The sequence below is a fragment of the Pagrus pagrus genome, assembly GCF_965226575.1.
Source record: "Pagrus pagrus genome assembly, chromosome: 3".
In the NCBI taxonomy this organism is placed as follows: Eukaryota; Metazoa; Chordata; class Actinopteri; order Spariformes; family Sparidae; genus Pagrus; species Pagrus pagrus.
In genome coordinates this window covers 28,691,992-28,719,229 of record NC_140187.1, presented here as the reverse complement: position 1 = coordinate 28,719,229, position 27,238 = coordinate 28,691,992, and the positions used below count along the sequence as shown (strand labels likewise).

General features: G+C 43.1%; 1 protein-coding gene across 2 annotated transcripts in view; it reads left to right on the top strand.

The window, feature by feature from the left end:
- shq1 (SHQ1, H/ACA ribonucleoprotein assembly factor) overlaps positions 1-25,363 on the top strand; it is a 41,277-nt gene extending 15,914 nt beyond the window's left edge. For both annotated transcript variants that reach the window (XM_084348465.1, XM_084348466.1), the window contains exons 10-12: positions 3,135-3,258; positions 11,112-11,232; positions 22,542-25,363. In XM_084348465.1, the coding sequence (XP_084204591.1) occupies positions 3,135-3,258; positions 11,112-11,232; positions 22,542-23,187 (891 nt within the window). In that variant the 3' untranslated portion in view covers positions 23,188-25,363. The remainder of the gene's footprint in view (positions 1-3,134; positions 3,259-11,111; positions 11,233-22,541) is intronic.
- Positions 25,364-27,238: the final 1,875 nt, after the last annotated feature.

Here is a 27,238-nt window from a genome sequence, read left to right as displayed (position 1 = left end):
TCCAAAATGGGAGGACAAATTGTTGACTGTTTTTTGTGTCAGACTGGGTTCCAGTCACTCTGCTGTTTTCAGATCATTAGGTTTGCTTTCCACATTGATGCGCGCAAACAGCAGGAAATAGCTAAACCTCTCCCTCCTCCTGAGGCTGGTGATGGCTGCATCCGATACAAGTGGTTGAAAGGATACATATCAGAGACATATCACAGTTTGGTTCAGGCTCATTAAACCTTTATTCTATTGTTCTATTGCTCCATCGTCACTTATTTTAATAGTCCTATGTAGTCAAACACGCATTTCAGGTGTTCTCATGGTGACATTTTTCTTTTTTCTTGTCTTTGGATGACTGCACGTGTATAAAACAGTGATTTAATCTGTGAAGATAAAATCATAGGTTTGTTCTTCATTGTCATTGTTCAGTACAGTTTTGACTGTTTGGGTCTGTCCTAAGAAGCAGGTTCACTGAGGAATGATAGATATGACTTTGCTGAGTGAAACCTGACCTGAATAGGTCTTTTTACATCAGAATGTGTTCCAGATTTGAGGAGGATTCCACATTTTACTCTGCAAATTATGCAGCTTACTCTGTAAAAATGCTTCTTGGAACAGGGTCCTGTATTGTGAGGACAATATATTGACATACAAAAGGATTGATCAAAGAATAGTGGACATAAATTGTTGTAATTTACAGTATCTTTGCAGGTGTAGTATAATACTGTGGTGTTTCTGTCTAGGGCTGCACAATTATTTGCAAAATAATCTAAATCGCTATATGACTAAGTGCAATATCCAAATCGCAAGAACTGCAATTATTTTATAAAGGTAAAATGTGTCACAAAACAGTGTTTTCATGAAATGTTGTAGTGCTGCAGAGATGTTCTGGCCTACAAAGTTTGTTCTCTAGATGTAATAAAACATGTTTGTTTGGTAGAGACCGGGAGAAATGCCACATCATGTCAAATTTAATCATCCATAATAATCATGAATTATATCGCAATCACAATATCTGTCAAAATAATCACAATATCACTTTTTGACCACATCGTGCAGCCCTATTTCTGTCCGTTCTGCAACACTGGTGTTTTGTTTCAAATTTCTCCTCTCGAGAAGCCTTGTGGAAGTGTGGAGCTTAAATTGTAAAGGCAACCATGCATTTGCACCACTGTGGGAATTGCCTTATGCCTTGGCCACGCTACATGACTTTCAAAGTCGTCAGGTCACTGTGCTGTTCACACTACACAACTTTCAGTCTTGTAGTCATTGTGCTTAGCACACTACATGACTGATCAGCAACAGGCGGTCACACATTACAACTTACTTTAATTATTTCTCAGGAATCATGTTTTGTTATTTTACCATCGTGGACAGATCTAAACATAACAATACCTATGAGACTCGACCAGCATTGCAATTGAAAACGTGGCCGTATTTGGTTCTTTGATTAAAAAGTCGGAAATCACTCTATTTTTATTGTGGGAGTTTTCAACTGTAACAGCGAAAGTTTCTGAATTCACAAACAATCTGACCCGAGCCTTTGATTGGATTTTTTCACAGGGTTGTTAAGCTTTTGTAATAATGGTTTAACCAGGAGTTTCCTGCGATCCGAGCCATAGAAGTGCTCCAACTGTTAGTCACGTAACTTTGACCTTTACTTCTGGTACCAGGGGCGCGCAAAATATCTCTTCCACTCCACAACTCTATCCCTGCAGCCAAGGTAGTCCCAAAGTGTAGTCATGCTTTTGAGGAGGTGCTTGTCAGATCCACTGTAAACCCTCAACAAACAACCATAAATCATGCTTGAATATCAACTGACAGACCAGGCGGACCTCTTTATTCTCTTATTGTTGTTGCTCAAGAGGGTTGGTGTTGCCAGTTGTGTCACGCTTTCAGTGACAGCAGTTGTGCATGAACACATACATCTGCCTAGACAGATGATGCTGTTGAACAGACGATCCTTCATTAATGTCAGGGACACATTTTAGTTCACACTCCACTACAGAGGTGGCAAGTGTGTCCCACAGCACTTATAATATAAGCGATGGGATCCCATAGCGTCCTCATTAGGTGTTGGGCACGGATACATGGCCACCACTTGTGATCGAATCACCCGAGGCGCACTTTGTTGCTAATTATAAACGAGCCAATGAGGCTGCTTGGAGAAGTTTGGTTGCCGAGACCATGACCGCAGTTTGAGAGTAGTTCCCTGTTGCAGTGACAGTGGAGTAAAGAACAGTCTTCACCTGCCTGGCAGCCCTTTGCTGCTCGTCAGTCAGTCAGCAGAACTGCCAGCTCCTATTGACAGGCCACCTCGCTCAATCCCCCACTCCCTGTCTCCCTCCCCCTCCTCCCCCCTTCACCTTGCACTCTACAATAGATTCCCCTCTGTCTTTGACTGCCTGTCTGTCTGTGTGTCACAGCTGAAATCAGCACTGCTTCCTCACTCCATTCTCTCTCTCTGCTATCTCCTCTTTATGCTCCCGCTGTCTATCTCTGTCACCTCGCTTATGCCTAACATTCTCTTTCTCCCGACCACCTTATCCCAGCGCCATCCCCTCCCCCCCTCCTCCCTCCATCTGCTGCATGTTTACTTGTCCTCAGTCGACTGCGCTGGTGTGACTGCGAGTCCCCCCCCTGCAGCAGCAGACCTTATTTACACTCCTGCTAAACAAGCCCAAGGGAGAGCATGATCCCCGATGACACGCACTCGCAAGCTCGCAACACATCCCTAATAAGCCACAAAGAAAAGAAGAGAAAGACACGCGGGATAAAAAAAATCACTGTTTTTGTCTCCAGGCTGTGTGTCCATTAGTGCAGAGAAAATCTGAGAGTGAAGGCAGTGATTAAAGAGAAGCAGCAATTAACAGGCCAGGGCTGCAGAGGTGTTTAAGAGTTGTGAGCCCCTGTTTTGCCAGCTCTATAAATGAGGAGTTGTTAGGAGTAATTAGCGCACCAGCGGCTGCAATGCAGACCAATAGGAGCCTCTTTCACCTAAAAAAAAAGGGAAAAATGAAAAATTCCTGGGTAGAAAACATGTGGCTCAGTCAAACTTTTAATGGCAGTTGCATCTTTGTGTCTATTTCCATTTCCTTCTCTTGAATTAAAGATGTCAGCTGAGTTCCATGTACTCTCTCTTTCAGACGTTCAGCTCCTTGCAGGACGTCCTGGTGTCATTTGGACGGAGGGTTTTGTGCTACCCACTCTACAGACACTTTGCCATGGTCTCTGCAGCTGTTTGTGACACAACTAAGATATTGCAGTCAGGTGAGTCCATTAAAAGTATCACACCACCAAAGCCCACACATAAGCACAATCTGATCTCAGCGTGTTGGTAATCTTCCTGAAAGATCATAATTAATATTGCTCCAGAATCATCATAGCAAGTGGCCAATGACGTTATGAGTTTGCATTGTGTTTTCGGGTTGTATGTCGGTCCGTACGTACGTCCATCCGTCCCATTCTTGTGAATGTGTTAACGCCTAGAGGGTATATCTTAAAAGGAGGAAGGAATGTTCACCATCACTCGAGAATGAAATTATTACAATTTGGTGTCAAAAGGTCAAGGTCACTGTGACCTCCATAAAACACATTTTTGGCCATAACTCAAGAATTCATATGATAATTATGACAACATTTTACGTACAAATGTCTAATAGGATAAAATGATGAAATTATGACATCTGATATCCAAAAGGTTAGAGGTTAAATGCACTTTGACAAAATGATATTATGCAAAAAATGTTCTGGCCATTATTCAGTGCTACAGCTTCATAACAGCAACTTGACTGGTGTGCGGAGGCATTAAACTGTGATGCGGTATTTTTAGTTTTGTAACGTCGTGAGATTGGTCAGTTGAAATGAAGGTCCTAGAACAACATGAATTATTATCTGTGAACAACACCAACACAGAGATATAAGATAAGCCTCCACACACATGGTGAGAGTAAGCTGCTGAAAAGACTGTCAGCATGCTTGCGTGGTGCATGCTCTAACAGAGGCAGCCTGCAGGACGGACACAGAAAGCGTTGTGAAAGAGGAAGTGGGCCTTTAGCATACTGCAGCATGCGTTTGAAAGTAATATTCCTCCAGCTAAGCGAGAGAGTGGCCCGACTCCCACCTCCTTGGGGAGTGAAAATGTGGATTAGTGGAGAACGGACTGTTGACTTTAATATCTCAAAGCCCAGAGTAATCTTTAAATCAAAATCCCCCGCGGACAGATGAAACTGTGCAGTGTAAACACACGCAGGATGTGTGAGGGCTAAGATTATCCAGCTTGTGATGATTTTAACGCTGGTAAATGACAGCAAATTAAGGCCTTTTAAGCTCCAGATTAGCATTTCTGCGCCTCATTATGTAGGAAGTTGAGTTGATCAGGAGAGCCCAGGAAACAGCAGTCGGAGTCACCACCTCCTTTTCCTTACTGCGGAAACACTTTTTCTGCTATAATGAGATTTCTCATGTTCAACCTGAGCCTGGAAATTGTTACAGTGCTTATTGACAGCTCATTCAGCATCGTACTGTGGCTCTGCTTTGTCTAAAACAGCCAACTGATAATAGGCTCTGTTTATTTGTTCCATTGTATTAAGGGAAAAACAGCTAATTATTTCCCTATTATTTCTCATGATGTTCGCTCACGACTCATAACCTTCATTATTTGCAAGCATTAGTGAAGTATGAGTAATCTGGCTTTTCCTTAATGAACTGTAACACTACAGTAATTTGGCCTGGCGTGTGTGAGGGTGTGTTTCCTCCCAGCATTACTTTACACACTAATTAATTTGTCAGGATAAAGCAAATGGAAATGCACGCTCCATGTTTGAGGCACTTGATTTAAGTGGCTGCGAAAGCAAACATTCGCAGGTATTAGCAAAACAAACCCATTAATGGTAGCGCACAGGTTAAGGCCTCCGAGGAAATGTTATCCGGGGGTAAATATTTGAACAGCCCTCTGGCAGTGTGGCGAGTATTCTCAAGGAGCTCCTTCACCTGCTTCCTAAGTGTAACTAAAGAGCTACTGGGCAGGTACAAGGAGGGGGGAGGAGGGAGAGGAGGCTGGAGTCAGGAAGTGTGGCAGAGGACCTCTGGGTCATGCTGCTGTCACGATCGAACTGCCTGGACAAGACAAGACAAGAAATGTTGGCTGTGTTCCCTGTTACAGATCCAGCCAACATGCATCTCTGCTGTCATTCATTCAGGCAGGTTTTCTCTCTGGTCATGGTATTTCTGAGAGGGAGGGCAGGGAAAGTTTGGGAATTTGATCTGTGGAAGTCAAATTTGAGTTCATAAAAGCACATTGAGCTAGTTATGGAAAATCAAGGAAAAGTAATAACATTTTACCAGCAGGCCAAGGTGTGAACACTGTAGGTTCAGGGTACTGATGGTCTTTTATGGGATGAGATGCATGGATTGTGTGTGTGCATGTGTGACGGAGGAAAAAAGGGAGAAAAAATGAGAGGCACAGTATGAAAGAAAGTGCTGGTATTGAATGTTACAATATGTACATTCATTTGAACTAGATGTACTGAACGAGTCAATTGAACTGTATTGATTGTGATGTCGGTGGGCAGTGCTGTCAAGGCTGAATTGCCCTGGCATGTTGACTTGACATTGGGTGAAGATGAGCCTCTCCTGCCTTTCAGAAACTGTAAATTGAGAAGGCAGAATATGATACAACAAAGAGCACTTTTTCATGTAGAGCAGGCCTAGACTGTACTCTTTATAACAGTGCTGGGCAATATGGCCTTAATATTGAGGCTATACCAGACACCATCCTAACCAGATAAGGACCTGTAACTGATAATAATTTTTTTTTTTTTTTTAATAATTACATTTTGTTGTGCCACAGACCAATTGCAAGAGTTGTTAATCACTCACATGACACTACTCAGCCAATCTTTATAGTCTTAAGCATTGTGATTCAAGTCAGACACACACACAGACGAGATGAGATACAACAGTCAGAGACAGTGAAAACAGAGCAGTTAATCAAGAATGGACTCGTACATGTTCATTTTCCCCACGGGCAGGTCAAAATCAGTATGACTCATATCTCAGACTGCAGCGATGATTAAACGCAGCAATGTGATGTGCCATTACTAGAAAGCACAGAGCAAGCTTTGAGCAGTTAATCTGAACTGAGGGCAGAGGAAATAAAATATTTTTGTATGGCACGCACTGAAACTGAATCATAATGCATTTTAGAAACTATGACTGGGCCTTTTGCTTGAGTACATTTGCTCTTATTAAACCACTTTGTGTTTAAACTTTTTACCTCTGAATCACTTTCCTCTTGGATTAATTATATTTTCTATAATATCAATATATTTCTCAGCCTTGCTTTATATTTTTTATGGACAACCAACTGATTTCCTCCCTGTAGGGGAGACATACAATGCAAGTTCCACATCAAGCTGTATAACAATGGTAATGATAGTGATAATTATATTGATAATAATAGTAAGAATAGTGATAGCAACGATAAGTCTAAAAAACCTTTAGCTCTCTCATTTCTGGAAATTATAATGTATAATTACGGAGATCCCCTACCCTGTTTATCCCATTTCATCAGTAGCCCTGACAGTGAGGCAGTCCTCGGTCATTAAACCAATAAGAACATATTCTACTCATCATTGCATTTCTCTTTTTGCAGATGATGCACTTTTATTTTTGTGTGAGAGAAATGTTGCTTTATTTCAAGTTACAAAATCTGCATGATGCTGTTAGAGACCAAAGAAACCAACATATCCCAATAGTTTCTCTTTTTAAATACCTTGGAAAATTCATAAATCCCTCTTTAGAAAACACCAGGAGAAATAACTCTATCCTCAAATAACACACTGTTCAAAGAGATTCAGATAGATAGTGCAGACTACCCAATTCCCTATCAGCCAGGATTAAAAATGAATGTTCTACCTAGGATAGATTCTTACAGTCCACGGTATCATTGTCCCTTCCACCCACGTACTGGAAACATTTACATAAAATAATCTCTCAGCTCATATGGAAATGCTCACATCCCAAAATGAAAAAATTAACTGCAACAGAAAGGGTGTGGAGATTTCAGGGTCCCTGATATGAAATTATATGCTACACTTTACTTCTGCGTTCCACTTTAAGCTGGTGCAGTGATAGACGCATAAATCTATTCCATGGCTTCAATGGAAAGGAGAATTGTTATAGAATCCCTCTGACACAGATATTATTCTCAGATTTTTCTATTAGATGGTATAAATTTATGACACCGAGTAGATATTCAGTGTAAGGCTGAAAACTGCATTTACATAATAAGATACAGATTCTAAGGTGGCTGAACTTTAATGTTGATGCACTCTTCTCAGTCCTTATGTATTGATCTCTGTATATCGTTAGTATTTTTTCTTGATTATACTTTAAATTTATAAACCACAAAGACGATGCATCTATACAAATGTGTTGGAAGTAAAGCATGGAACAGGGGAATGAAAGTTTGTCACTTCACATTGCTGCCTCTGCTGTTTTAGAAAAACTCTCCTTTTTTTTCTCACAGAGGACACAGCAGCCTTTGTTTCTGGTCCACTTCACACCCACCACTACATCTATGCAAGTCTGCTCATAGTGCAGCCATGAGAGAATTACTGTTGTTAATTTGGACTGCACTCTCTGGCCCACTCATTGGTTAACCTGCTCTTGCCTAATTAACACACCTTGCTCACAGGCATCTCACCAAGAATATCAATGTTGAACTGTTGCAGAGCACAACCTTTCCCCTGGTTTTCTACAAACAACCCTGTGAAAAAGAAGTCAGGTCTTGGAAGTGAGTGTGTTTTTGCCGTACGCGATCCAAGTCCCGAATATGAGGGCAGAGTTCCCTGCATATGATCCCATGCTCAAATGAGAACCAAATGTTTGTTTAAGGTTTTCCTCACTGCGAGTGCGCTGTTTATTTTGATTGGGCTGGAATGTCTCTGGACAATACCAACCAGCTCTGTGGAGGTGGAGAGGAGTCTTTTCTCTTGCCCTCAGTGGATTGTTGGCCACATCATAAGGCTATTTATATGCCTGATTGGAAGGAGAAGTCCTGTGGCAGTTTGGCTTGTTGTATACTTCAGGGAGAAGTAATTTGCCAGAATAACAAATGGAGATACTGTGTGATGCATTTGTGGTGTTGAAAGCTGCAGCATGCTGGCCAAAATGACCTCTAAATATATTTCCAAAGTGCAGGTGTTAGCCATGAACCATGTCATATACATTGTAACTAAAAGCTCCCACCATGTTTGATGGTTTACATTATTTGGCTGGTAGTCTGCTGTAATTAATTGCATACTGCACCACATCAAATCAAATAAAATCAAATTTTATTTGTATAGCCCAAATTCACAAATCACAGTTTGCCTCAGAGGGCTTTACAATCTGTACAGAGACGACACCCTGTCCTTCGACCCTCGATTCGAGTGAGGAAAAACTTGCCCCAAAAAAAGGCCCTTTTAACAGGGAAAAAAAATGCGGAAGAAACCTCAGGGAGAGCCACAGAGGAGGGATCCCTCTCCCAGGACGGACAGACGTGCAATAGATGTCGCATGTACAGAGCAGATCAACGAGATCACAATGTATTCGATTATAAGCGATGGTTGACAGGAGTGAAAGTACATAAAGATGTATTACAGCAATAATGATGAAATGCACATGGAAATGTGATTACTAGTGATAACAGTAGTAGTGATTAATGGTAAGGATGGTATGCTGAAAGATGCAACAAGGATATGATCTACAGAAGCAAACAAGACCATCAGTGAGAAGACTGACTATTTGTGAGTAGTTATTCTTAATGCCTGTCACCAGGTTGGAATCTGAAAATGAATGTGCTGAGGATGTATTGAGTCTGACCGAGGAGAGGAACTGCTCTGTAGTCTGGTGTTACAGCAGCAGATACCTCTGTATTGCAGGGGTGGAAGTAACTGTACTATACTACTATACTATACTATAACTACTCAAATTACTGTCAATAAGTTATAGTCTGTTAAGTCAGTTAATTTACTATTACTATTATTATATACTATTAAGTATGCATTATACCATATAATCAATTTAGTTACTTTTAAAATCAGTTTGAATTGAACAGAGTACAGTTTGAATTAATGTTTAAACCTTCATCTGCATTTTTGTAGCCAATAAGGCTATCTGATCACAAACCGGCCAATGAAAACCCTGACAAACGGACAAAAAATCACAAACTCTGCAGCAGACGAAGGTTTGGAGACGTGATGTGACCACTGAGCAGAACAGAGCGGGAGTTAGGAGTAATTCAGAATGAAGATTTGGAGAAACAGAAACCCCTTTGATTTCATTATGTAACTTTACTTGTAACGTTTTATGTTGGCCTTGCTACCAAGCTACATCTTGCATTACATGACTAGGGAATGATTGAGCAATAGGGCTGCCACGGTGCTGAATTACATTTTTATTTTTAAAATAAATCATGCAACCAGTGTTCGCCTGAACACCTTGTTACTAGTCCTGCAAACAGCTGTTAAAAAAAGAAGAAACAGTATATAGTCTAGTTTAGTATAGTTAAGTACAATATATCAAAATACGTTGCCTCTGTCTTTCACTAGCTTCCAAACCAAATGCACATGCTAGCCAGATGAAGATCCTGATGGCAGGAGGCCGTGGTGTTCATACCGCTTTTGTCTCCAGGGGACGCCAGAATCAACATGAAAAGGAAGTTCCTTATAGCCACTTTAAGTATGTGTATATATGCACTAACACACAATGTAGTGTTGTGTATTCTTGATGGGTGTAAACAAGACTGTAAGCTGTATTGTTTTTTTAAGTTGTCGGGGCATTAATTCACCCAAGTCTCCAAAGAGCACACATTTCCTCACTGGCATATGTATTGGTATCTAACTTTGCAGAGAGTTATGGTTTATGTGCCAAGGTTCTGAGATATTCATCTTGATTCTGCTTCCTCCACCCGAATTTCATGGAGGTGAATTGAATTTGGTTCATGGTATTCAGAGTACCAAAGAATGGAGTTTCATAAAACACACAAATGCATGCAGGAGACATTTGCATACAGACAGAGAATGGGGGGGAACAAAATTATCTCTCAAACTGTTTTGTTTTTTAAAGATTTTAATTATTGCCGTTACAGCATTACGAGTCATTAGTGTAAGCCAAAATCAAGCATAAGCCCAGTAATATCAGTATTTGGCTGGGGAATTTCTCAGCTTTTACAATGGCTGAGTCAAACAGCAGGCTTCAACACAGTAGCTGTGTCCATATTTCATATTCTAAGCAGGTTTTGAGTCACTCTAGAAAGTGGAAAAAATGAAATATACTCATAGTTCAAAGGATTATGCTGTAAATCAGATTGGCTGGCAGAACCATACATTCACGATAAGATTGCAACAGTGCTGTGCACAAAAAAGAGACTTTTGGACCAGAAAGCTTTGACAACTTGATACTCTCCATTTATGTACAGACAGGATTTATAGAAAGTGATTTTGTTGTGTACTAGACATAAAAAAGAGGCATTTTAAAGCTTCAAGCTGTGTAGTTAAGTGACCTGTATTGAACTTGGTGTCATGTACAGTTGGAAAAACAGTCCAGTTCATTACCTTGCCGGATTGAATCATTGAAGTCTGTAAAAATGTTTAAATCAGTCCTACAGTTTTTTCAGATCACAAGCAAAATGGATTCACATACGACTATAATGATGCTGCACAATAGCTGAATGGGCAGACCTGAATGGCTGTCAAGTGGAAATTCATCTGAAACATTTAGCTCTATTTTCGACAGATCAAGGCAAACACATTTCTGACAGAGATCCTGAGCAGAGCAACCATTAAATTGACAGGATGAATGCCTAAAATAGAGTTGTCTTCTTTTGCTCTTTTGTCTCAGATGAAGCACTTCTTAACCAGGAACTCTTCTTAAACCGTATGGATCAAATTACTGTGCAGCTCGCTGGGATTTTCCTCTGATCCTGTACCTTGGCTTTTATGTATGGAACAATGACTGCAAGCCTTTAGATTCACGCTGCGTCTGCCAGCAGCTGGAGCGCATTGTCATCCTTAATACTGAGCGCGAGTAACACTGTTTTTCCATTTTCCTGCCACGGTGTGTATTGCTGTGCCCAGGGAAAGCCTGTGTCCTCAAATGCCTGCTGGATATTCACAAAGTCTTCCGAGAGAACGACCCAGCCTACATACTGAACGATCTGTACATCACTGACTACTGCATCTGGATCCAGAGGGTCAAGTAAGTCCACCAACACACACTCCATAAACCTGTGCGCGAACACATCAGAGGCCTCATCTTCTGAGAATTGCCACGAGAGCCAAGGGAAGTGCCACTCAGCCGCTATGATGCAGCAGTGCTTTAGAGGAGACGATTGGACGAGTCATTTGTCACAGCAGGGCCAATTGAAAGACCAAGCCAGTGAGAGATGCAGTCTCCCCTTCTCTCCATTATCATGTGTCAAAAGAGCCAGCTGCACTCAGCGGCTTCACTCCGAATGAAACTTTTACGAGCGCACATGTGTGCTGAGGCTCCTTATATCTTCCATGGGTGTAACCTTGCACCAGCATTGGAAGCCAAACATGCAAAATGTGCACTTTTTTCTCCAAGTGATATAGATTTGATGACTCTCTCCTCCTCCTCGTGCATATTTTACAATTACTTACACATTTCAAATGTGAGCCTGCGAGCACATTACTCAGTAATGAGCTCTGTTTTACTCTTGGCTAGAGTTCAGCCAAGTGGTGTGCTCGTCTGGAAAAAGCCCAGTTGAAAAATGTGCGCCTGATGTTGTAGGCTCAGCGCCCAGATGCAGACACGATAAAAGGTCTGCGGGGATTTAGTGCCCCCCCCACCCACGCCCCACACCCTCTCCACAAATTCTCATTTCTACATTTTTCCAGCACAAGTCTAGAATTCTGCTCTTCTAAACGCTACAGATGCTGGGATCTTAATGGGTGGGAAAAAATCAATATCTCGGTTTAAGGTTGGTGCGATCTTCTCTCTGAGATCAGAGACACACTTGTGCTTTTAAAGGCTCTCCATCTTACGGTGTAAGCACATGGAGCTTCAGAAGCTCTGTCAACTCGCTGAAAATCTCAATCAGTCTCTCCTCAGCTGAGGGGCACCGGCGCACTGCCTCCCCTCCCCACTCCTCCTCCTCCTCCTCCTCCTCCTCCTCCTCTCTTTACCTCCTCTGTACATTGAAACTAAATGTCAGCTTGACCTAACAGGCTGACTCCTAATACGCCCCGCATCGATCATTAAATGGATTAACCCATGCTGTCGTAGCACTGACCTGCGACGGAATTGGTACATTTCCCTCTTCTGTTTTGTTTTTTTTCGCTGTCAAGTTTTTTAGCCTCTCATATAAGCTGTTGTGAAAAAGACGTTTGGATTGGTAAAACCACTTCTGTCACCTCCAGCTACTTGAAAGAGCAACCAAGCATGATGTTTTTTGTTGTTCCACTGTGGGTCTTCTGGCCCTCACTCAACAGAAATTCCATTCACTTGCGGTTTCTGAAACTATGTTCTCATGTTTGGAGTATAAAATAAGTCTGAAAGCAGAGCAGCACAGGAGATTCAAGTCCTGTTTCTTTGAGGTTTGGAACGATCGCGGTTTCCACAGACCAGCCTCGGATATCAAACATGCAGTTTGTTGTGGCAGCCTTTTGTGGCGTCTGACAAGTTTGATGACAGATCGTGTAGGCATTGTTTTCTTCAGTGCAAGATATTCCCCCTGCGCTGGATTTGTCATCCTCCGCTAAGTGAGTTGTCTGTGTGAGCCGTGCGGTAAGATGAGATGTAATCTATACCCCTGGTGCAATCCCTGTATCTTGTCACTCCTCGCAGCCGAGGAAGCAGACGCGATCAGCTGCGCATGATGGACATGGCGATTAATGGATGTTTGCTGGCTGGAGGGTTGATTTATTTAATCTCCTCGCTGTCCCACATGCATTTCTACTCCTAAAGTTCCTCTGACTGCCGAGACATCGGTCTCAAATTTACAACCTCGTAAAGACTTCACCGTGATTTAAGCCACAGGGCAGGCGCTCGCCTTTGCTCTCACACACAGAGTCTCAGCAGAAACCTGCGCAGTGAAATCAAGAGTGCAACCTCAAAGCAAATTGCTCTTCACAGTGTCTCAGTGATCTTTTTTTTTTTCGCCACAGTGGTCACTGTTCCAAATTTTTACACACACTTCCTTTGTGGAAAGTGTTTAAACTTCACCCTCACACACCCATCCAATCCTAATTATCTCTGAATTGTTAGCAGAGAGTATAATTCCAAATGGAGCAGCGGGCTCTCCAGTCCATTAGTCCCAGGGTATGCTTTTGAAGGTCCTCGGGATGCCAGAGCTCCTGCAGTGCTGCTGGACTGCAAAGAAAAAGCGAGTCGCTTCACTTTCTCTCTCTTTGTCGTCTTTCCCTTTATCAAAAAGCTTGGAGAGAGGCCAACGTAGATTCACAGCAGCCAGCACAGACAAAGCCTTTAAGCCTGCTGTTGTGTTGCATTACCTCAGTTAAATCAGAAGGGCTACAACTTCCTTTTTCAGCGCTGGTTCACGTGCAACCACCCACCCACCCTTATTAATTGGGTCAATTAGATTCTGGCAGACAAAAAACATGGCAGCGTTCAAATGATGTGTTCCAGGGTTTGTTTGAGAGGAGGGAAGTGAGGCGAGATTCTTGTTGCCTTATGAAGTCATTAGTGGAAAAACGTGGTTCTATGTGGGGGGTTTTCTTTTGTGGAGAGAATTTGTGACTTCTCTATAAGACGTGTGAGCTGGACAATCACACATTGCTCCAGAGACTGGAAAATTGACAAGAAACAGTTTAGGGAGAAACCGAGCCTCACACTGTAACAGCTGAATGGACAGACTCGGATAATTGTGAATGAGAGGTGTGAAGTGAACAGGCCCCAAAAAACATGGGTGTTGTTTTCACTGAAGAAAGGGAGTACAAAATAAATAAAGTGATAATAAATGTTATAAAATGAAGGGCTGCACTATGACAGTTACAAAGGAAATTGACAAAAGTTTGCCGGAGTTAGTTAAAGGTCACATCTGGGTCGTAAATCTACATACAACATTATGTTTTCCAGAGCTGATGATGGAAGTAGCAAAGAAGAGAGCCGTTTCATTTCCTTCCAATCTCATTTAAATCGGGGTTGGTAAAAAAATCTTGATTCTTATCTCCTACGATTCAGAATTGATTCGCCAACATCAAAAATCAATTTTCTGAATGTTAATCAAAAACATGATATTGAGGGATCAGATAAGGCAGAACTCGACTGTGAGGCAGTGCAGCACCCAGAATATCTACAGTGCACACAGGCTCGAGTTCTCCTTTGATTCAGGTTAAAAAAAGACAGAGGTTTCAAGTATTTTAATGACTTAAACATTACCTTTGTGAGCCATTAATTGTGAATAATTTCTACTGTGTCACTCAGAGACTTAACATTAACAGAGCCAAGCAGTGATCGGCAGTACCGAAAGAGACCAGCTGGCCAACACACACCACAGCTTTTAACAACTTAAACAGACTCTGCATGAAGGGAATAACTATGCCTAATAACTATGTCTGTTTTACCTCAAAAACCCTGTGCCTGCTCTGCGTCTTGTACAACAATGGTCCTCCCTAAATCCAACGGTGCAGCAGAGAGGCTGCTCTCCACTGCTGGACTTAAAATGTTGTAACACGCACAGCCCACCCCCTCGTTTTGTTACTCACATACAGGCATGACTATGAGATGCTTTCGAGTTAATTAATTCATCAATGCTGTTAACTTTTTTAAAATGAAAAGGCTGTGGCTCATTGATCTTAATCTTAACCACTTAATGGTTTGGCTCTCTGAGACTGAAAAATAGTGCCACCTTTTTATTCATTCAATCGAGAATCGAAAATCAATACTGAATCGAGCTGACGACCAAAAGGAATCCAATGTGAGATTGCCAAAGATTGACACCTTTACTATTGAGAGTTGCTCATGCGCAGTACTGGCCGGGCACGAAAACAGCTGCGGGTGAAGATGTTAAAGATTTGAAGAGCAAGCAAACATTTAATTTAACTAGGAAACAGGAGTTGGCATGTTTGATATGCAAGAAGGTTTGTTGCTTTGCATGTATGCAAAACAGGACAATAAACTTTAGACCCTTGTTATTTGATAACCGCTTATAAATAATAAATTAAAACAATTTGTTCAGGGCAAGTAGTTGACTTTTGCAACTAGATCTCGGACCAACCCTGCAAGTGAAGAAACACTCTAATGTTGAGCCTGGAGTTGTATATTTTCTTTTTCCTGAGGCCATCCTTATTTTTGGATAACGAGACAGCCCTTAGAAATTCTGCATACTCTCTTCCTCCCTCGTCTCATTTGGCATTGTGTGCATGACAATGGCTGCTGGAGAGAGTCGGCAGCTCTGACAGCAGCTCCCCCACAGGGACAAGCATCTGTGGCTCCAACAACTGGGAAAGTCTCAGGGCAACGAGGTCAAGCATGGGGTCAACCGTGTCAGCCAAGACGTGCGGTGAAATGCCTTGAAAATGCACTTGTGCAATGTGGCGCGGTGTTAACGCCCATCCCCCCCATTGAGCTCAACTCAGCAGTTCACCTCAGTACACCTCTCTGTGCGATTGTAAAGCACAAGGCACTTAATGCCCAGCTTTTCCTATCGGCTACTTAGCAAGATTTGTGTTTTCATTTTACTCGTGCTCAGGGGCTTTTCCTGGAGAATTTCAATGAGGCGTTTCAGGGTGTTGTTGTGTGATGCTCATGGCGTGGAAGAAAATGGCAAATTGTCCTGTAGCGAGCCTGGCAGCTCCCTGTTGTTCCCCTCCCCCCCTAACCATACAGCTGATGTGACAACCAGATGAGCGCTTGGAAGGACTTCCCTTGAACAACCAGGCAGCGTCACACAACTGTCAAACACCCGTCCTGAAGGCTTTGAAATAGATAATGGAGCTGCTCTATCTGATGTTAGCCTCAGCACTGAAGGAGATCCTAGAGGCCCCGCTGGGGAGAACAAAGACACAAATGTCTCGCAGCTAACAGGGATAAGTAGTACAGATTTCCTCCCAGCATGAGGCCACTCCACTTTTTTGTCTTGGGTACACAGGCTCATCTCAAACACAGACTTTGCATAATTTCTTATTTGCATGTTTGGAGTGGCCACTCTAGTTATTTCAATTGATTACAGTGGAGGAATTTTTTTTCTGTATTTGCAGCCTCAAAGGCTTGTGCATCTGATCAGAAAGCATTAACAATGTAATTTCTGTCACTTTTGAAGAAATAACACAGACAGACTGTATAACTATTAATTTAATTTCAGGGCTTAAATATCTGAGGGATTGCATAAACCAAAAGGTGAGAGAGCAGACAGTAAAATCAGATTGTGAAGAGCTGAACATACTTTGTTGTAAAGATCCCAATTTCCCAACAGCAGAGTATGAGTATGAGTCAAGCTAGAAAAATTTAGCTTTTCAAGCTGCGATACAAGCTGAAACAACTTTCAGTTTTGAGCCTGAGGGCTTTGACTTCTTGAGAACAGACCAAACCAAAGCCTGCCATGGTGAAGATACTGTATGTTGATAAAAATTTCAACTCGACTTTTAAACTTAAATGATGATGTGGGAAATACAACACCACTTTGTCAGTTGAGACATTTTAAAAATTGTCTCACATTCCCTCTTATGCCTCAACCAAACCCACAAAAGCCACACACACCACCACTCATCCAAATATCATTGTGGACCAAGTACACCCCCTCATGACGACAGGATTTCCCATTGGCACTGGCCCCCCCAGTAGGACAATGAACAGCTCGAGGGACATGACAAAGAGCTTAAGGTGTTGACCTGGCCTCCAAATTCCCCAGATCCCAATCTGATTGAGCTTCTGTGGGGCGTGCTGGATCAAGTCCGATCCATGGAGGCTCCACCCCCAGACATACAGGGCCCAAAGAATTCACTTCAAATGTCCCAGTGCCAGACACCACAGGACACCCCCAGAAGTCTTTTGACCATGCCATGATGGGTCACCAGGCTGCGGACCAGTACCGGGTCTTGGGTCTTCAGTAGCAGATGCCAAAACCCCAGTAGGAACTAAGGGGCTGATGTAATTGCCATGTATGTCCTGCATTGTGTTTTGTTATTTATTTTTCTGGAAATAGCAACATTTTTATGACATATCACAAGGCAGATACATTTTCATTCAACATTAAAATGTCAGAAAAACTGATTGTATTCACATTATCATGTGCACTGTACAGTAGTTTGACAAGTGTTTTCACAATTCTTTGACATTTTATAGAGGAAACATCTATTTGTGAAAACAGTCACCAGATTAATCAATCAAACTCAATTAAAAGAATTCTTGGTTGCAGTCCTAACAGCCATACTACAAGTCTAATGCTAATGCCATCCGCCAGGGAGGTTGTGTTTTCACCCATGTCTGTTTTTTGGTCTGTTTGTTGGACGGTTGATTGTTTGGTTTGTCGGTTGGTTAGTTTGTGAGCATGATTACACAAAAACTACTGAACAGATTTCCAAATCATTTTGGATAGAGGATGGGTTTTCCGGACGGATCCAAAAATGTTTTCTCAATGTTACCCAAAAGAGAAGGTGACATTTTTGTTAACTTGTCAGGGAATAATGCATGGCTCTTGATGGAAAAAAATCTGCTTATTAAGGTGGCTGGTGACTATGAGTGAGAACAATTTGATGCGGATCCTAGATCTAGTGTGCTTAAATTGGTTAAGAATTTATGAGGGGTTTAGAATTTAGAGTGATACAGTGCTATTTAGTTTGATATAGGCTTGATTGAATTAAAGGGGACTGTTGGACCTTGGCAGAGGTATACGCTCTACTGAGTGCCATTCTACTTTTAATGCGTTATAAAGTATTTGAATTTGTAACAAAGTATTGGTCCAGTTAAAACATGAGGATGGTTTTTCATCCAATAGTTGTCAAGACATTTCAGTTTGGACCAAAGTCCAGATTGCCGTACTGAGAGCCACATCACTAGTCTGGCTAAATGAATGTTTCCAGTGTGCACGTTGGCCAAAGATTTGTGTAGTTGTTTTCTGATGCAAATAAGCAGCGTGAAACTGTGCAAGCTATAAGGTCTGTCACTGTGCCTCGACATGAGCAATGAAGTTGCTGGGTTAACAGTAGCCCAGGTTGTAATGAACAAAATCTACTTGACTTTCAACAGATAATTATGACATATCATTGTTTGTACAGTACAATAAGTCTTTCATAGGCAGCTATAGGTGGGAACATTGGCGTGTTGAGTAAATACGTTTGTGTTTCTCATTTCTGGAATTGAAGCTCGGACCGCTCCAGTGTTCAGTCGCACTGACGGATCACATCTCCCGGTGTCAGCTTTTATCCCCCTCAGCTCCTGAATGATGCATTTTGCGAGTTGCACTGAGGAAATCTGGTGCTCATATTACACAGATTTATGCATCTGAAGACAAGCTTTATCTGAGATGTTTTGAAGAGCACAGACATGCTGAATGAGTTGGCCTTTCAATGAACACGGGTCTGATGAAAGAAATGTCAGATTGTAATTTAGCTCGGCTCTTTTCGCAGACACAGGCACCACACACACACACACACACACACACACACACACACACACACACACACACACACACACACAACGCTCTCTCTCTTCTCATTCTCATCGGAAAGACTTTGGCAGATGGAAGCGTCTTTGTCTCGCCAGAAGTTTTCCAACCTTGAAAAAGCCACCCCTCCTCAGTTTAATGAAGGCAAGCCACAACAGCGGTGTAGTAATGACTGGATTGTGTACAACATTATCCCTCCCCCTCCTGGACGGAGCCTTTGTATTCACCGCAGGCCGAGCTTCTCCCACCACAGAGCAAAGGAGGGGAGAGAAAACAAGCGCGCCTCCCCAATGCTAACTCAATAATGACTTCCCACGGGGGAAAGAGAATACGGGGCAGTCTTTGAAGTGGCTGTGCTGCAGGAGGCTCTTCTGCCACGGCCTCGCTACAGGAAGTTCTCACGTGGGTTTTATAGAGCCAGAGACTTAAACAGGCTCCATAGAGCCTGCACACACTCATCAGCATCCATCGAGGTTATATTAATGTCTTGATATCCTGTAGTCTTTGTAAAGAAAAAGCCATTTGTCATTGTTAAAATAGTTGTGCAGGACTTGGGGATCTCAGCTCATGTTGTTCCTGTCTTTAGATTCTCAAACATGGAGACCACAAAATTGCTGGACATAGTTATCCAAAGAATGCATTGGGTTTCTGCTCCTCACACATAAGTCGTCTCTTTAAACAGCTTACGTGTTTACATGATCATATATGGAGGTTAAGCATTTGCTCGTGTTAGACAACCTGTCTGCAGTAGATGTCTTTTAGTTTGCAATGCGAAGATTGATTTGGAAACTGTGCCAGCATGGTGCATTTATGGGCTACTGTATAAACTGGAAAATCAGCTAACCCCTATACAGACCTTAAGTAAGGAGATTAAGGGATGGAAATGTTGGTTGGTCGGTCAACCAGGTTGGATACAGATATCGATGGTGCCCAGTGAATGTATCATAACGACTGTAATGGAACAGTAACGCACACCAAGGGATGTGGAGAGCTGATGATCACTTGAAGCAGTAAAAAAAACAAAGTGTGCACTCTCTTTGACCTGATGACTACTGGGATGGATTGGATCAATGCTTCCTTTGGAAAACATTTTTTGAAAGTTTTGTCATCCTTAGCTGTTCATCTGGCTTCATCATCATCATGTCAATATTTCTAACTGTCAAATACTTTGGGTTCAAACCAAATACCTGCTAAAATGATGTTCTCATAATATGGTAATATGTTAAACTAAGCGTACTTGCTGACAGTAGTGTTTAGCCCAAAGCACCACTGTGCCTAAGTGTGCATTTAGAGTGAAATCAGCCCTGTGTTAAAACAATGTGTTGGTTGGGGCGTGTTGCTTCAAGTACCAGTGAGACGTGAGACACATTTTTCACAATTCATGAATGTGAACACTTCTCATATACAGAAATTGTTTCTATTTTGTTGCAACAATTGTGAGGTAAAATGTAGAAATGCAACACTCACGTTTCAAAGTAATCCACCAGAAACATCCATTTGCATGTACTGTTTATTGAGTGCAGCTTTTGCACACCTTAAAGTCGACAGGTTTATTGACAACAACGTTTCGGTACTTAGACCTTCATCAGGTTATCTTGGTAATAAACTTAATTGCAAGTGAAGTGGACAGTGTGCCGGAGTCTTTTTCCTGAGCGTGTCCTGTTTATTGACAGACCAAGACTTGTTGGATGTTGTCGTGTTGCTTTGAAGCAAAAGTTTGCCAGATGACCCTGCTTTGTTTTTCCGCAGCCTTCTGTGTTGGAACACCCACTGCACCACCAGAGTCGTCCAATTAAATGAAAGAGATGTGTTTTTCACGCAGGACTGAATTTGGTGCTGGTGTGACTGTAGACTCTGTCTTGTTTATTTTTCTTAGTGTCAACATATCCAAGAACTGACTTCTTTATCCTGCCAGTGGCACTCTGCCTCAAGACCACTGGTTCCTTCTGTAGATTTACTTACAGGTCAAAAATATTTCTTTTCATTGTTTCAAGAAGGAAAAATAATGTCTGATAACAGCTGGCCACATTTGACAGGATTCACATATTTCTCAGCCTGAGAAAATGGTGCATTTCAGCCGCTCTCACAGCTCCGTGACCGAGACCACAGAGGAAGGTTTTTCAAAAAATTTTCTACATTCTGATCTGGCAACCTGCCCAAGCATCAGAGCAGGAAAATCGACTTTGGCTTCTGTTTTCAAATTCTGCCACGTTGTGACAGAGAAAACTGGCAAAAAAAAACATTCTTGGATGAAGGTGCATGTGGGAAAGGGCATTCTGTCTCTGCGCACACACACACACACACTCACACCCTGCTCATCCCCAGTTTCAGTTTCAGTGCACAGAGGAGAGCGTGTGTCCATATGATGCAGCACAACTATAAGATCTGTTTACACAGTCCCTCCTGAGGTCTTAAATGAATGCTCAGCCCCTACATGCTGCTTCCATAAACACACTACTCTCTCCCGAATAGGGAGCTCATTAGGCTTGCACGGTAATGAGGAGCCATCCTGGTGCTCAGCGGTGGGTTAATTGGGCCAGAGAGGGCACCGGGAGCCGAGTGTGAAAATGTGAATGGCAGCGGAAGAGTAGGCCATACACACACACACACACACACACACACACGCTCTATCCCAACCTGAATGGACAGAGTCTGAATCGCAGTGACCCGCAGAGGTCACCTTGTAATCACCATGGCAATGGGGGCGGCACACACGCCCTAACCGCTCCGGGGGACGAATAGCAACCACTTAAGGTCTTGGCAGCATGGCAGACATTCCCAGTGTGAATAATGTGCAGGCGGGGGCCTCCCAACAATCTGATGGCTTTACACAAATGGGGCCTTGTAGGAGGACAGTCACCAGCAATAAAACACCTTCTCTCTCCTCAAGGAGTCCGTTGTGTCTTCTGCGGTGACACAACTATAAAACTGAAGCCACAGGACGGGAGCGTTGTTTAATGTACTGCTTTATGGGGACATTCTCTTAATCTTAATCTTCGGAGACGTTCAGCTGTGGGGCGGCAGATCGGTGCCGCTCTCCTTCCAGACTTTTATTGACTGTATTGCAGTCAGACTTTGTGCACAACTGCGGTCGGTTTGGTCCATTCAGGGTCACCCTGCTTCTATTCTGCAGGATTTATTCTCACACTGTGCTTAGGTTCATTCTGTTAATTCCCTCTGCAGGCTGAATGTTGGGTGAAATTAACAGTTTAAAATTCAAATCAGACTTTTTTTCCCTCTATTTGGCATGCATTGAATCAGATTCTCAGGAAAATGTTGGCAGCTCTTGAAATCATTAAAAAAAAAGAGAGAGAACGTGAATGTACTCTTCAGAATCTAAAAACCACATCTTGTGTGGTGTGAAAGGTCCCTCTGCTTGCTCTCATCCTCTGCAAGCCACCTCTCCTCTTCCTCTGTTGCAAAGCCTCTCAGAATGCGGAGGTGAAGGCGTGCATGTGCGTGCGTGTTCTGGACGGGTTGTGGAGGAGGGGTCCGCCTCTCTCAATAATCCCTCTCAGTCTCTTATCGCCTCTCGCAGGGAGAGCAGCGGTGGGGGAGGAGAAGAGCCTGAGCCACGCGTATCAGCGCCGCTCATCTCCCTACATTATTAAACATCCATATTTCCATATTTCATTGAGCCCCCCACGCCTCGGCAAATCGTGGTCTACTTAGCATTCAGATGAGAATGGGATATGGTTAATGGGTATTAGATTTGTAGATGGTTATCCTGTGGCTATGTCTTTAGTACGCAGAGCCAGTCGATCAGTCAGTCGTTGTGCCGCTCTCCCTCGGGTGCCACTGATGAAGTTGTAGCTGGATGTCTCTTTTTTTTTTCTTCCTCTTTGTGTTGTCAGACACTACATTTTATTGAGGAAACAACTTTTTGGCTTTTCTAACTTTCCCACTCTTTTCTTCACAGGTCCAAGAAGATGACAGCCTTGGCTGTGACGTTAGAAAAAGCCTCCCTGCAGAAAAAAGACTTGCAGCTGGAACTCGAGGAGCTAGAGGAGGCAGCGGCTATGGTGGCGGAGGAAGAAGAAGAAGAGCAGGGAGCTTCCAAGAGCACTCCGATATCCCGCGGTGACAGCAGCAGCACTTCTAGTGACAGCAGCAGCAGCAGCGACTCATCTGATGAGAGTGAGGAATCTGAAGAGGAAGGCTGCACCGACTCCAACGAGGGAGGAGGAGGAGGAGGAGGAGGAGGAGGAGGAGGGGGGATGTCTAAGGACAACCCTCTACAGTCCCATTCCAGCTCCGCTGCCTCTCTCATCCCCCAGGAGCCCACGAGCTCACTCATCTCAGCAGAGAGGAGAGTGGACGCCCTCCCCTCAGCCTCAGTAGGCTCCAGGCAGCTCATCCAGGAGCTGGGGGAGCTGAAAATCTCTCAAGACTCGAGCTACAAAGCAGAGAGGAGCTGTTCAGAGCCCAGCAGCGCCGCGGCAACAACTCAAGTAACATCTGGGAGGAGCAGCAGTGGGACTCTGTTAGAGCCGAGTCCTCGCAGAAACCCTCTGCTCATCATCCAAACCCAGGAGGATCTCGATGACAGTGACTTCATCCGCTGACAGGAACCGTTGCGGAGCCTTAAAGACACTTTCTGAACTGTTGACTCCATGTAAGTGATGTAAGAACATGTGTTTGGTTTTCAATCAGTTAATCTCTATTTTTAGAATATTTTTTTATTGCTTCTTCTTTCCTTTGTAAAACCACACAGCGCTTTAACCCTGCTCTAGAGGACATTTATTTACATAAAGAATGATGTTTTTTTAATTATGAACTTGCCAAGTCTCATTAAAATCCTTATTTCATGTTTCTTTTAATGAGAATCAGAGGATCGAATTAGAGGCAGCATAGCTTCTCCTGTCTTGCCTCGTTTGTTACCTGACTCTTGCTCCTGCAGCTCTATATCTAGCTGCCTTACATGTTATACAAATATATTTCTACTCTCTGAACATACTGTGTTTGATCCTATATGAATTATTTCTGTTCCTTTTTAATTATTGAAAATAATTCAACAGTATTTGTGGACTAAATGTAGTTCATCTTCTAACAGTGTAGAACTTCTCTACCACTACCCACATGAACAAATTCAGTCTTTCTAACCACGTTGGACTCTAATGAACAAAACAGGAAACGTCATTCCAGGAAACCGACAACATCTGTCATTATTTGTTACTGTAAATCACTCCGTCAACGTGCCGGCTAGAGTTTATTTTAGGGAGCTATTCTTTCCCTAATAAATAGCAGGAAAAAGCACTAACCTCTTCCTAAAGCCCCAGCATTGATTGAAGTGGAAAAGACTCTGCCGGCACTAAACAGGGCTGCGGAGCACGCAGGAGTGATTGATTCATCTGGCATGAATGGAGGAGCGCCGTCAACACAGCTCAATATCATCGGCCGCGTCTTGCAGGCGAGAGAAAACAAACAAGGAAGCACATGTCAGGCAGATAGATGAGGGCTGCGAGCGGGGCCGTGGCGCGGGAGCCGTTTGTTTGAGAGATAAGAGCACCCCTGGGCCCGAGGCAGCCGCGAGATAGAGGAGCAGGGGGCCGGCAGAGGCAAGCTGACACTGACCGGCTCAGGCATAGAGATGTGCTCATACAGTGGCAGCAGCTATTTCCAACCACGCTGTAATAAAATCATTTTAATCTGTGTCCCCTGAGTGGACTCGGTGTTGATTACTGTGATTGAAGGACAAAGATGAGATGCAGAAATGACCCAAATTAGCAGAATTTGTCAGGTTTTGTGATCCTGATGGGTCATAACTGGCCGGGGGAGTGATTGATCAGGCACAGCCACAGCGTCGCCTCAGGCTTTTTTCCAAGGAGAGTTTCATCCTGCATGAATGAAGGCAGCTCGGGAGCCACCGGTGATGATAGCTCCTTATGTAGGCGCTGTCTGTAGTATTGTGTTACGAAGACGGATGGTGTTGTTAAGCACCTCCCAAGAAGAGACAACCTCCTTGCAACACCTCCTTTGGGAGCGAGCGCCATCATCACCGTGACTGAGATGAGTTACGCAGTGAAAGTCGGCCCATTTAAAACCCCCTTCCGTTCTGGGGGACATGAGTCCAGGGACTGCGCAGCCCCCGCAGGCGGTGGTTCCCTCTCCCCGCTGGGGTTTCACATTGATTAAGTGACACGGGGCTCCGTTGCCGTTTTTCATTTTAAAGTGGCCTCCATATTCCCCCATTAGTGCAGCCGTCTCGGAGCCTGACCGGGGGATCCGCGGCCAAGCTCTGCACTTCACTAGCTTCTTCTGCAATTAATACTCCTCGCCGACGGACATTTTTCATGAGACCGGTTTAATGAAGGGAGCTGATAAATTATACAAGGCAGTAATTAATGTGATGTCTATGCTCTATTTTGACTCAGATTTGATAAATCAGGCCCTTACTCGTGTAGTGACTGCGCCCTTTGACCCTCATGGGTCTCAGAAAGTGGAGTAATGTGTTCAGGACTCATGTGGGCCACCCTGGTAATTAGCCCATTAGCAACAGCACGTCTAATAAGGAAGTCTACTCGGGCTCGTGATGTATTTGCTTTTAACCAACCCATAGGAGGAGACGAACGAACTGACCTGCAGACTTGAGACGTTGAATTGATGTTGCTTTATATGTACTGTCATTTCATTGTATTGTTTTAAATGTGTTTTTTTTTATGTGTTATCAGGACATTGCAAAAGAAAGCTTGCTGTCATTGCTCCTCCCTGTTTAAATAAAGGTGATGATGATGATGATGATGATGATGATAATGATGATATGCACCTGGAGAATGAAAAAGTATCATCACTAAGGGACACCTCGGGGTCAAATCAACTCGGGCACCACCAAAAGTATACCAAGCTCAGAATTTGGGATTTTGCACAATGGGAACGAAAGTAGCCGAGGAGCTCATTCTCAAACTTGGAAATAATTGTTTGAAAAAATAACCCTCAGAAGCAGGAGTGAAGCAGTTTGAAGCGTCTGAAGCAGACTCCAGGAAGTCACTGCACCCTGCCAAGAATTAGTCTGGCACATAACCCTCTGTCAAACCACTTGGTCACCTCAGTTTTTGTCAGGATCAAACAAACGGGATCACAATAGCAGTGAGCTCTAGTGGTGCTGGTAGGAAGCCATCGGTCAGTCAGGCTAGCTGTTTTTCCCATTTCCAATCTCTCTGGCTAAGCTAACCGTCTCCTGGCTGGAGCTTCAGGACAGATATGAACGTGGTACCGATCTTCCAATTTAACTCAAAGCAAGAAAGAAAGCAAATAAGCTGCCTTTCAAGGTTTGCCTTTAAGGTCCTGATTTAGGTCCATTTACTAGTTTTTTTTCCATTTCCATCATATTGAATGATGTAAGCATAGAACGTTCATAAGAGCAAGAGCTCTTGTAGAGCTGGAGGGATGAGTCCTAAAACCCAAGAATACTTCAGGTTTAAGTTAAGTTTAAGCACTTCCAGGTCCCTCGTCTCAAAGTCAATGGGTTCTTCGAATGGGTTTTCTGTTAAATGAAATAAAATCTGTGGTTAACACAGGTTTAAGAGATTGTAACGTTTTGTTTTGTGTCTTAAAATACATCAATACCCCACGTTTGAATGATCGCTAACAGGTCAGTAAATGAGACTACATTAAAGTCATGGGACTGTGGTGTAGCTGGTTAGCTATTGACTCCTGGCGATTTCATTTATGCTTCAAAAATCATAACAGTGGTGTTCACATGTAAAGCTTATCTTGCTAAACAAAACGTGTAAGTATCACAAAGCTGTGTTTGCCACAGAGATTATATTCTGCAATAATCCAATTAAAAAAATCCCATTGCAATCCCCCTTGTCGAGGAAACCAGGGCAGTTCCACAAAAAAACACGTCATCCCTGCAGCATTCCATTACAAGTCGGAAGTCGGAATTTCCAAGTTGGTATTCCCGACTTCCAATCTGAAAGCATTCCAGTGCATTTGCTCGAAAATAATAATTTCCGACAATTTGGATGGCCCTTCCATTGCACTTTTCCGTGTCGGAGGTTGTTTTTTTCCGAGTACAATGGAATGCACCATTGATGTGAGCAGCATAGATGAAGGCAAGTAGTATTCAGTATGTGAGGCTTAAGATGTAAACTGCCATCTGTTGTACGTAAAGAGGAGAATTCGACCATATGAACCAACACACGGACTCATTTGAAATCATTCAGGTTTTCTGTCTGAAGATTACATGAAGCCATTGCATATGAAGAAGCTCTGTAACAGCAGTGCATTTGCTGCGACCTTGCTTGTACTCTGAGTAAAACATTTCAAAATGATTTCGCTAATGAGATAACGTATTCCCGCCCTTGTTTTTGTTCTAAATGGTAAAAGTCGGCGGCAAGGACGGTGTCGTCACTGCCCCTTCTCCCCGCGACGTGCCGCCTCTGGTTGATTGCAATAGAAAACTCAATCTCCTCTCCCGTTGCTGAGAGGCAAAGTGATTCTGGTGCTTGAAAAGATTAATAGCCCTCAAGAAGAAATGAATCAGGTGCTCTCCAGGGCCTGACCCCTCCAATGGGCGTGCAAATAGAAATCCTTTTGTGCACCTTCTTTTCTCTGGGCGGCCGTGTCGCCCGGTGCGTCTCGGCTCTCCCTTTTTGTGGCCTTCGCACTGTG